This window comes from Alosa alosa, chromosome 20, assembly GCF_017589495.1.
Source record: "Alosa alosa isolate M-15738 ecotype Scorff River chromosome 20, AALO_Geno_1.1, whole genome shotgun sequence".
NCBI lineage: Eukaryota > Metazoa > Chordata > Actinopteri > Clupeiformes > Clupeidae > Alosa > Alosa alosa.
In genome coordinates this window covers 15,341,379-15,353,863 of record NC_063208.1, presented here as the reverse complement: position 1 = coordinate 15,353,863, position 12,485 = coordinate 15,341,379, and the positions used below count along the sequence as shown (strand labels likewise).

Sequence of the window (12,485 nt, the reverse complement as noted above, 5' to 3'; positions counted from 1 at the left end):
GTGTGTGTGTGTGTGTGTGTGTGTGTGTGTGTGTGTGTGTGTGAGAGAGAGGGTGGTATATGAGACATGAGCTGAGGGACCAGATATACTATACTTTGTTTTTGTCGTGCAACAAATCATGGTCATGTTTCTTTGGACCTAGCCATTCCGCACGCACACGCACGCACGCACACACACACACACACACACACACACACACACACACACCTGATATACACTGAGTAATGTCAGACCACATCAGGGGGTGTGTCTACTAACCCCCCCATTACTAGAATCACTTACACATTGCGTAAACATGTCATTCATCATGAGGGAGCCACGCTTCGTTTGTCTTCATAAGGAAAGCTTCCTAAGGTGGACGATAAGATCCAGCAACATGTTCTCCCTTCTGAAAAATAGGTCATAGCCAACGCCAATGGCATGCAACACTCAACACTCAAAGTGAAAGTTCCATTCCTGTCCTGATAGCCTATTTTCACATGCAAGCCCTCTCTATCTCCTTTGCCTTCCTAGCAACTGGATTAAATCTTCAACACGGTGCCAGCATCCTGTTAAAGTGATATGGGGATTATAAAATAGACCCAAACAAATCAACGGGTATGATCAGAATGCAAAGAACACTAAAAGTTGGCAAAGTTCTTACAATTGCCAAATACGTGCCAGGCTGCAAGCTATTTGTATAAAACTATAAATAGCAAATTCATATTTTAACTTAGTCAAGTTAAGAAACGACAACGTTTACAAACAAGTCTATCCGTTTCATTCCAGATAGGGTTGAATACAATTGATTAGATAGGCTATAATAAGGAGTGGTTTTATGGTGCTGGTAAATGTTTAAAGCCGCAACAAACGCGCAGTTAGTCGCGATCAGATGGAATGCTTTCACCTTTCTCTGTAGAAACCTCTTGAGTTGCAGTGTTTCGTCACTGGCACCCCCACCCAAAGTGTTGGAGAGTGTGTCTGCGAGTGTGTTGGAGTCGTTCTACGGTAGCCCTCCTTGTCGCTCGTTGCGGCAGTCTCGTGGATGCCGTAGCCTAGTTGTGCAAACTACATGGACTATAACAGTCACCTGGAAAGCCGCTCATGCCGAGAGCACGATAAGACAAGTGCAAGATACGTCAGCGGGAATCAGCGAGGATAAAACTCGACATCTTAAAGAACGGCTTTAATTGAAACACGCATAGTCGTATTCCTAAATAATTTCTAAAACAGGAACTAAGTAACAACTAAGCCTTGCAGTGAGCCATAAACAGCGATCGGCGGGAATGGCTTCATCTCCTTGCGGTAGCAGTAACTTTGATTGTGGGCTTGAGATCAAAACTCGTTCGGTGGAACAGACACTTATTCCGCTGGTCTCACAGGTATGTCTCACCAAATAACCTTCTGAACTGTGGTGAACTTAAAATACTATTGACTACAATTGTGAAAACACGTTGTTGTAACTAACATATTATAGCCTATCCCACAGCGCAGGTCGTTGTAACAGGGTCAAATGTGGTGGACATAACAACTTCGGCGGTTGTTAACGTGCTTATGAACATGATGTGTTCAAAATGTATTCCTTTGAGCTTGCTTGTTATTTATACTGAACTATGCTGATGTGTGTTTGTGTGTGTGCGTCGAGGCCGCATGTTTTAGTGTTGAAATCTGATTCCAGGGAAACAAGGTAGCACTGTAGCCAGCCGAAGTAAAAGCTTCTTGCCGGGGAGATGGGTTCACGTTAGCTTCCAGTCACAAGCAAAGTTGAATATCTTCACAGTTTTGGTTAGGTAGCCTACAATTAATGAACTTAGGGCATGCGAATGCAGGCTAAACATAATGAACTTTGACTATGTTCGGTCAAAGTTGGAGATTACATTGTAACAACAAATGGTTAAGTAGTTGACTATAGCTTCTGAAATATAACACTTCTCTGTGAAGTCTGCAGTTTTAATATAAAACTCAGCATCAACCATTGAACCACCAAACATGCCACACAGGTAGTGTAACCATACCCTAGTATTCAGACAGAGTATTATGATTGCAATGTCATGTGAGGCAGACATAGTTGTTGACTGTCTAGGGGCCATTACCACCACAACCTGCAGAAATAATAAGTTACCAACGTCTAATCTCTCCAGGCTACATGCTCACCTGTTTATTTTTAAGATTAGTGACAAAATGTTGACAAAAGAATATTTAAATGCACCAACTCCCACACCAAAATCTGTTTAGGGGTTCATCCCACACTTTCAATGTGTTGATATTGATAAAATAAGATGCCGTGGGGAGAGACAGCTTTGTCAACTCTCTTGCATGAATTTGGTTAATTACAGCTTCCTGTCTCAGTAAACAACAGCACTTTCTGTTTGTCATTATGCAACACTGTGTGCCATAATCTAGCATATCGTTCCCCAGGGGGGCGTCTTAGTGAATCAGTGGAAAAGTGCACAAAATGAGGTTGTGCAGAACGACAGATCAATAGTTTTTTCTGTGACTTTCAGAAAGCAGAAAGCGCCTTCTGAATTGATGCCGACTGATGCCATTGTATTTTAAACTAGGCTGGAAGCTCAGCAATGCGAAACAGTCAACCATTCATTTGCACTGGGAAGTGGGGAAAGTCTTTGAGAAGGTTATGGGGCAAGGGGTAGGGGGTGGGGTAGGTCTCATGACAATAGGCAGATAAAATGGCCCCAGTCAAAGCACCCCCATGGGACCTCATGCAATTCCAGGAGCCCAAGAGGTCTTACAGTAGCACTCTAAACCATATTAAAATGTTTGTCTGAATCCTGCATTCCTCTTCCTCCCTATTGCCTGGATCAATTATGTAATGTTAGCGCGATTACACAGCCGTGTGGTTTCAGAGTGGAGGGGGTTTTCAATAAGCTCTTTAATTTCTCTCCAGAAAGCTTTCTAGCTCTGGGCCTCAGAGAGCTGGGTTACGGTAGTATACAAGTGGCTGGCATCGAATTGCACTAATAGGTGAGGCAAGCAAGCAAATATCCTGCATATTCCATTTAGGCCGTAATTCAAGAGAAAGGATAGTTGTTCCCTGGAAAATGTTGTTCGCATGAGGTTGGACATTCCCATGGCAACGGCATTGCCTGGTGAGCATTTCTAATAGATATTGCCATCGTTGAACATTCAGCCATTGCCTTTCCATTTTCCCAGAGCAACATAACATATTTGCAACAGAAAGGTGCCAGTGGTGTAAGAGAAGGACAGTGTTTGGAAGTCAGATAGGAGTGCCAAGCCTTGTGTGTGTGTGTGTGTGTGTGTGTGTGTGTGTGTGTGTGTGTGGGTGTGTATGTGCGTGTGTGTGCGTGTCTGTGTCTGTGTCTGTGTGTCTGTGTGTGTGCTTGCAGGTGTTTTCCAGACTTATGTTTGTCTTTGTGTGTTTCATTTATATGCCAATTATGTGACTGACTGTGATTATGTGTCTTTATATGTGTGTTTGTGTGTGTGTGTGGGGTGTGTGTGTGTGTGTGTGTGTGTGTGTGTGTGGGGGTGTGTGTGGGTGTGTATGTGCGTGTGTGTGCGTGTCTGTGTCTGTGTCTGTGTGTCTGTGTGTGTGCTTGCAGGTGTTTTCCAGACTTATGTTTGTCTTTGTGTGTTTCATTTATATGCCAATTATGTGACTGACTGTGATTATGTGTCTTTATATGTGTGTTTGTGTGTGTGTGCACGTGCGTGTGTGCACATGTGTGTTGGGTGGTGAGCGCAGACCCACAGTTCACCAGTAAGAAAAAGAAAAGCACTAGTGCACTGGTGGCTGGAGGAAAGGTAAGGCTATTCACACGCTCGCTTGTTTTCTCTGCTGCTGATCCTTCCTCCTTCTCTGTTATCAAGTTCACTCCCTACCACCGTGTAATTAAACCGTCCCGCCAAAAACTCCTGGCTAAGCTCAGAGAGCTCCCAGACTCCACCTGCCTTATTATCGCAGATGCAGAGGTCTTAGGGGAGGTGAAAGTCATGCCATGTTTTTTTTCTCTCTTTTCATCACGTCGATGCCCCGAGCTAGCTAACTCATTGAGTTCTATACTGTGCAGCAACACTTGGACAGAGGACAAAATACCTGCAGCTGAGTACATGGGGTGCCTTTAAGATCCCTTTCCGCAAGGATGATGTTTTCTCCCTAAAACGATTATTAAGAAAGAATGATATAAGAAGGATTGGGAGGATTTGGGGGGGGACCCAGTTTTTCCTTTGTCTTGCCATTGTAAAGAGGTCGACAATCATCCATTTCCTAAATGTGTTTCTGTCTTGCAATTGGTTCGTTTTTGTTTGTGAGTTATTTTGCTCTGTTTCATGTAGCTGAATAAGTTAGTGCCATTAGCATTAATAATTAATGTGGAACTGTGGTAAACATAATAGCATGCATATTAAAGACAAGATGGCCTCTTTTAAGGCAGCTGATCGGGTGTGAAGGTGGGAGCTGAGACTGGAAAGGGGTGCTGGAAAGGTTATGAAATTACAGAAGAGGCCTTTGATCTGATCACTGAGATTTTAAATGACTGTGACAAGAAAGGCTTGTTATTACATATTTGTGCTGGCTCGGTCCTTTTTCTGGAGGACTAAGCACAGATTTCCCCCCCAGCCCTGGCTTCCCCCCTCCAAAATGTGCTGCTATAATTGGGACCAAAAATCCTTTCTCTGACTAAGTTTGTTAAGATGACTTTTCATGCCTTTGTGGGCGGTTGGGTTCCTGTGCTTTCTTACTTTCTTATGTCGAAACAATGACCTTTTTTTTTAGGGAGACAGTTTTGGGAGACAGTTTTGAGCATTGCAGTTCTGAGAAAACCTGCATGTCTGAGTTTCAGTGGCCTTCAGAAAGAAACCGTTTTTTTTTTTTTTTAAGACAAGCTCGGTAAAAGTATCAATTCTGTTTTTCTGAAATCTACTTGTAGTTCCTCATCTCATCCCTCCCTGAGTATACACAGAAGCTATAACACATGAATGCACGGCATTCAGTGTTGGTACATTCCTTAACAACTACAGCAGAGCACCTCCTTAGGTGATGGAGTTACTGCCATTGTGAGCCACAGCGTGATTAACCACCCAAAGCCAAAAGGATAAACACGGTAAATGTCACCAGAGCGCTTTAGTGTTGCTGACGGATGATGCTGAGGCCCCCAACAGAAACTACTGTCCAGAAACAAAACGGGCGTTGTACATCGTGGAGCCAGAACGCATGGTGCATGCTCTCAGTGTGTGTGTGTGTGTGTGTGTGTGTGTGTGTGTGTGTGTGTGTGTGTGTGGGCGTGTTTGTTCCTGCCTGTTGAATCTGCCTAACCAGCACAAGCATGAAGGCCCCTGGACGGACCGGTGCAGACGGAGAGTCCACTTGAGTTTAACAATTCAGCCTCCTCCACCACCACCTCCATATCCCTTACATTTAATACATTAATCTTACATTAATCCCTTGCAATAGAGTCTGCTATGTAACCAGTTCAATGCAGCCCGAGCTTATAGCATTTAGTGCTGATGAATCATATGGTACTGGGGGTTTGGTCACTCAGCAAAAATCTGAATTCAAGACTGAATCTCAGTGGGCTAACTTCGACCGTATCATTTTTGCCTACTTGAAAGGATTTGTGTGTTACCTCATAGTTGCATAATATACGCATTGCTGTTCAGGATGCAGCTATACTCTGCTCTACTATCAAATAAGAGTCAAGACGAATCTTGCACCTCGGTGCGTCAAATGTGAGGAGAATCAGGAAAATCATCTTCTTGTAGTGTTTCCTGATCATCTTCACAGATGATAAACGATCAGTGACTTGGTGAGGTACTTCCTCTCTGTCCTCCTCTCTTCCTGTCTCTTCTCGGCTCCTCTCAACAGGCATCCAGGGAGTCGTTTCCTACCCTGTGTCTTTTTAGAGGGTGATGAAAGGACTGCTCGCGAGGAGCCGATCCTTAACCTCTCCTTAACTAATGTACTGCTCCGTGCAGTGCAAGCAGGCTTCCTACCCCGAGGGAACTGAGTGAAGAAGTCAAATAGCAGACGAGATGTGGTGTAGCCGCAGCATCTCAAACACACTGTAATGGATTTCCTGGCTTGTTTAGACTCGCTTGCTGCTTATAGTCCAGTATTGGATGATGATTAAAAGTCCAGTGCTGCCACTGATAACTGCTGTACGGTTTTGGCAGGGAACAATAAACATGTTCTTATCTTGGTATAGTGGGAGCTGGAGTCAGGTGTTCAAAGTGGAGCACTTAATAGTTGCCATTTGAGGCTTTGATAGTGATGTTTCCCACAAAAGTTACCACTTCTGTATATTAAGAAGTTGTCTTGTGATCACACAGAAGTTGTGTGTTTTTTGTGTTCCTCTAGTCCAGGGGTTCCCAAACTTTTCCACGACAAGGCCCCCCAAATACCACTAGGTTCTGGCCAAGGACCCCCTTGATGTGTTCGTAAACCCATCGACAATACTATGGCAAATGTAAAAATACATTAAGCTAATTCTAACAATTATTTTAGCCACAAGCACTTCGCGATGGAGCATACAGTGAGGCCCCCCTGGCACCCCCTGGCGGCCCCCCAGGGGGCCCTTGGCCCCACTTTGAAAACCACTGCTCTAGTCTACGTAGAGTCCGACCTGACTCTAAGTAGACTTATAGGCCCACGTTACTTGAAAAGAAGGCCTCCGTCTCACCCTCATGTGCCACGGCTTGAATTGGATCCAGTTCCCCTTCCTCTCTCTCCGCAACGATCATGTCTCAGCTTGGCAGGGATCCAGGCCGTATTTCATGTCTCGGTGGCATGTTATCTGTCGTCGGCCAGGAAGCGATCTCAATCGGGGATGTGGGGAGATGGCAACTCTGCCCTATCCACCCCTCCCAGCAGCTCTCACTTTGTTCATGCTGCGGGAAGAAAAGCACTCTCCATATGGACAAGGTGTGTTCGACATGCTACCGTCACATTATGTTACTGCCGAGCTTGAAGCTCCAGGGCACTATACGGTAGAACAATGCTGTTGTTTAGCCACTGGAAGTGTGAACTCAGGTTAACGTTTTTGTCTCTCCATCTCTCTCTCTCCATCTCTATGTCTCTCTCTCTCTCTCTCTCTCTCTCTCTCGTCCCTCATTCAAGGCTTCTACAGCGGAAGGGCTTAATTTCCACGGTAAATTTGCATTGCTAAATTGTGCCTTCCGCAAATTTTGTGAGCAAGACGAAATGATAATGGGCACACCAGCCCCTCCCCCCATAATAGATAATGAGCAGCAGCCTTTGGCTTTTTTGCACTGTTCTCTCTGTGTTTCTGCATTTGTGAGATTGGACCAGTAATGCTGAGCACTTGCTTCTCCATCTCTGTCTGGCACAGACTGTTTTCAAAGGCTGCTGGCTTGTCTGAGGAATGTAAAGGCCCTGTGACAAATGCCCCACTTACCTGTACAGTGCTTTCTCGAGCATCATTTACTTTGTCCCATTAAAGCGTCAGTGGACAAAGAGTGCAAGTTCGTCAGCTCTTTTCTCCCTCTCCTTTTTTCCACAACCACAACAGCAACAACAACAGCAGTCGAGCAGAGATCAAAAGGGGTCTGAGCTTCCTCGAATTCTGCAGTGCAAATCATCTTCTCAACGTGTTACCTTTTTTTTTTTGACTGGTATCAAACGCAGCGATGCATAGGTGTTAATTGCTTTCGGGAGCAGTTCTCACTTAACACGAGGAGAAGACGAGTTTTACTAGTTTGGAGAGGCGTGTAACGTGATGAGGACACTTGTGTGGAACTGAATGTGTTGGCCCTTTAGGAAGTGGGGCTCGGAAAAAAACATCCACAGAGAAGGCAATGGCGTACTCCCTGCCAAATCTATTTTGCCATCCCTGGCCACTGCCAGCTCCAGTGTCACCACCGCGGGATTAGGTTGAGGCTTTTCGTGCGAGGGCTGGTGCGGCGGGTTGCCAGTGCAGCTCATAGGTCAGTTTGACGGGAAATCATCTGACACTCAGTCCAAGATCAAATGCCCAGATCACGTTTGGAGCACTGTCTCCCGGGAGACGGTCCTCCAGGGTTAGGCTCCACACCGATGCCCTGGGGGTAATAATTCTGTGTGCTCAAAGCCGGAATGACAAAATATCAAGACCGAAGCTATGGTTGAGGGCCCCTTACCCCCACCTCTCTCTCTCTCTCTCTCTCTCTCTCTCTCTCTCTCTATTTCTCCCCCTCACTGATCCTCTCCACCTTTCTTTCTCTCCTCTCTCTACACCTTTCACAATGGTGAGTCTGAAATGTGAACCAAGTTTTGCTCCACTACCCCCCTTCTTCTTTCCCACCTGTCCTTTCTCCCTGGTGACTCTCCTTTGTAGCTGAAGGGGAACAGTCAGTCAGTCGGTAAGATAATAAATAATTTTAACAGCTCTCAGAATCACAGTGCACTGAGGGGTTGAGTGTCTCATTTTCCACTTATTGTCTCCACAAAAACAAATGCAATTTAATATGATTCATAAGAGAGTTATATATCTCTCCTTAAAAGACTTGTGTATTTATTTATTTATTTATTTATTAAGGAACCACAGAGTGGGTTATGGCGAACTGATCTTTCCTCAAATCAGTTATCACATCTGTCATCGTTCAACATTGTTTCATTGTAGCATTTAACAAGAGGGACTTTTCCCACCTCTGACATCGATAGGAAGTTATTTTAGGTGCATTTTAATAGGAGTTTCTTTTTTAGAAGAGTCTGAAAAGTTCAAGTGAGCTCACTGGAACAGAGGATATAATTAATGTGAAATGCCTAAAGAGTAAACCGAAAGGGCAGATGTCAGAACGACCGCAAGGAGCGATGCACTTTTTCACATGTTTTCATTCTCACAGCTAGCAGACCTCCACCGCACTCTTCCGGCGGTATTTCAGATCTAAAAAGCAGCTTGTCAGGCAAATTAGCCGCATCAATCATGTCGCGCTAAGACTCTGTGGATTAGCGAGCTTCTTTCCTTACCCCCCCACCTCCACGCTGGCCTGATAAGCAGCGATAGCGCTGGCGCTAATGGGAAGCCGACCCCACAGTGAGCCGGGAGCCAGCCTCTGGCGTCTCTTTGCCATGCCTGCTTGGTGTCCGTACACTTAATGAATATTGATCATGGAGACTCGGGGCTCAGGGCTGCTGGATGAGGAGGACCCTCCACCACCCTGGCAGGGTTCTACTCTGGCAGATGTCAGGGAATTTCCCACACTGTGTGTGTGTATGTGTGTGTGTGTGTGTGTGTGTGTGTGTGTGTGTGTGTGTGTCAGTGTGTGTGTCTGTGTGTGTGTGTGTAAGGGGTGCCAAAGCCTGCTGTTGCACTCATCAAATCACATGAAGCCCTATCTGTTGCATTGGCTCCATCCCCCCAACCCCCACCAGCGTCTTAACTCCCCTGTCTCCTCCACCCCCACCCCCACCACACAGTTGTTTGGTGTTTGGTCTCCTAGAGGAAGCAGACGCGGAGTCATGTCCTGGAGGGATGGTCTCTCGGTCATGTCGAACAGCTGTCCCCGAAGCTTTACTGATTCCCAGGATTGTCCGAGGACCGCTGGGGGAACTGGGACTGGATGACAGGTGGCGCCTGACCTGAAAGTGACAGTAGAACGGCCATGTGACTGGACAGGGGCCAGAGGACAGCTCACCTTCAGTGAAAGTACTCTGTCCCCCAGACACCAGCCTACAGTAAAGACCAAGGAACCCATAATTACTTGAATTCAATTTTGAATAGCTTCCAAGCCACACTGACAGACCAGCACAACTTACTTTAATTTTGTCATGGATGAACAGCGTTGTGTGGACATCTTTAAAGCAAAATCTGTGATAGACTTGTCATAAACAGATTGCTGGTGGAGCTTTTGTGAAAGTGTTTTGTGTACTGTCTAGGTGAACTGTGTGAGTGTGTGTGTGGTGCTGTGGTTTGTCCCTGTGGTCAGGGAGCATTCCTCTGTGCAGACGATAGGCTGGTCACGGCATTTTGCCACCCATCTCAGATTTCCATTCCTTCCCAGAGGGGAAAGAGAGAGTGTGCGTGCTCTGTGTGCAGACAGACACAAGGGTGAAGGATCAGGGGCTGGGTTTGTGTGTGAGTGGGGGGGGGGGGGTGAAGGATCAGGGGTGGGTTTGTGTGTGTGTGTGTGTGTGGGGTGGGGGGTCAGCCGTCTCCAGGGAGAGCCCATGGAGGTCAAAGGGCGTGTTCTCATGACTGAGACCTGGATACGCACTGTGCATAGCTGCAGTGCGTGACTCACTGTCTTTTCCCCCTGAAGGCTTGAACTTCTTAATGCAGCGATCATAGGCCGATTCCACCCACGCATCATCCTGTTCTCTCTATAACCTCAGCCTTTGACGGCATGACAATCTCCGTGATTTATGAATGTAATGAATCATTTTTGTTGTACCTCACACCCCTCCTCCCTTCTCTTTTGAATGTCGGAGATAAGGCAGGTCTAGGTCCAGGAATCCCTTTTTGTGGTTTTCCTGCTTGGCCTTCAGGGCAGAAGACGCACTAGTCCTCTTGACACCATCGCTCCTGACAATAGCTCTTGGCTCATGTCGGGGAAAGCCCCTCTCTTTGGTCTGGAGTATTTACCGTCACACCATTCCGCAGCACAATGGTGTTATCTTCAAAGTATCTTATTGAGGTTGGATTCAGTTTAACATGCGGTTAGGGTTTCATTAATGTGTCTGGAGGGGGAATTTGTGGAGTCCCCACCGTTGGATGGCAGATGGCAAGATTTAATTATGCCTTTGGACACCCAGGTAGATCGTTGACACTTGTCATAAACAGAGAGTGTTTTCCCAGCACAAATTCGATCCCCCTCGACTCCCAGCCTCTGTTTGTGTCTCCCCTGCCTTGACATGCAAGGAGAGTCTCTGCAACAAGTGTCCCGTTTTGTTGCTGTTAAGGACCACTTAAAGTCTATGAATCACAATTAGGCTTGATGAACTCTCTCTCCCCGTTAAGCGGTGCCAAGCAGTTCCCGACTGGTCCGAGCTGTGATCGGCAGCCCGAATCATCACTGCCCATCTCGAAGTCTGCCAGGGCCAACTTGCCTGCTGGACTCACTGCCAGTACTAAAATGTCAGAGGGTTCAACCGGCCATTTATTTTCTGGTGCTCAAGTAAGGTCGAAATGTTTTCCGAGTCACAAATGTATTTTCACTCCAATTCATTGCCATAAAAAAAGCTGTGTGATAATTGTTGTAATGGCTACCTCTCATCTCCGAATACTTAAGGCGTTAATACCAATGACGTTAGGGCAAATGCATGACATTGAGATTAGTCTCTCTACTAATGACACAGCAATAAAGCATGGCTTATTCTCTGGCTGCCTCTCATCCTGCGGTTGTGTGACGACAATACAGAAACTATTAAGGCAAATTCACGACATTGCAGTGACTATTCTCTACAAATGACTGAGCAAAAAAAAGATGGCTCCTCTGCCTTTGACGTTCGCTCCTGATCGAGTTGTCTCCAACATGAAAGGAGCAGAGGGGGAACAAGGGATTTATCAAGCGGGCAAATCAGGGGTCCTCGAAAGCCTTTCATATCTGCGTTCCTTTTCTGAAGGTAATGAGGCCAGGCAAAATCAAAGACGCAAGGCAAGTCATGTTTGATCAACAAATAAAGTTGCTACAGGGCATACTATCTAGATTCTTTGTTAAAGACAGTGGATTTTTGTACAGCTTGTACCCTGATATTGTATGAGTTATCACCAGCTATTTAGGAAAGATAAAGAGATAGTTGAATATTACCACATTCTTTCTGGGTAATTATGAAAGTAGGTTACAACTAGAAATCAGGCAGAGGGGAAAAAAACTTTTGAAAGGCCTGGCTCTGGTATGGTCACAATTTAAATTGATGTAGGTCAGCAGATTTGCTCTTCAGCGGTGTAGAACAGCTCCTCCTGAATGGATGTGTTTATCATGACACAAATCCGCCCGGACAGCAGACATCTGCATGTAATAAGACACACTCGAGACCTCACACATAGATAAATTATCCACTGTTGTCGACTCGAAGAGATTTGGCGCTCTCCTGGGTGATTCCAAGCCAGGTTAAACAAATGCCATCTCCTTGTAAAGATTCATCCCATGGGGGAGGTTGTGAAAAAAAAAAAAAAAGCCTGAAATGCATGACTGAAACGTACACACCCATAGTCTGGAATTTGATGGAGTAAACCCCCTGCCCCAAATGAAAACAAAGACTTACTGTACTGCAGTGTGGACTTGCTTACACACAGACAACGAAGAGGACCTGTTCACACACAGACAGACAGCTGGTACCTTCTCAGACACAGACAGACAGCTAGAACTTTCTCAGACACAGACAGACAGCTAGGACCTTCTCACACACAGACAGACAGTTAAGACTTTCTTACACACAGACAGACAGCTAGGACCTGCTCACACACAGACAGACAGCTAAGACTTTCTTACACACAGACTGACAGCTAGGACCTTCTCACACAGACAGACAGCCTATGTGCTGCTCACACACAGACAGACAGCTGGGACTTGTTGGCACAGACAGACAGCTA

At 45.8% G+C, this 12,485-nt stretch overlaps 1 protein-coding gene across 3 annotated transcripts in view; it reads left to right on the top strand.

The window, feature by feature from the left end:
• Positions 1–870: 870 nt before the first annotated feature.
• ctnnal1 (catenin (cadherin-associated protein), alpha-like 1) overlaps positions 871–12,485 on the top strand; it is a 57,334-nt gene continuing 45,719 nt past the window's right edge. For 2 of the 3 annotated variants that reach the window (XM_048229529.1, XM_048229528.1), the window contains exon 1: positions 871–1,361. In XM_048229529.1, the coding sequence (XP_048085486.1) occupies positions 1,266–1,361 (96 nt within the window). In that variant the 5' untranslated portion in view covers positions 871–1,265. The remainder of the gene's footprint in view (positions 1,362–12,485) is intronic. The other variant, XM_048229527.1, reaches the window with a different exon arrangement.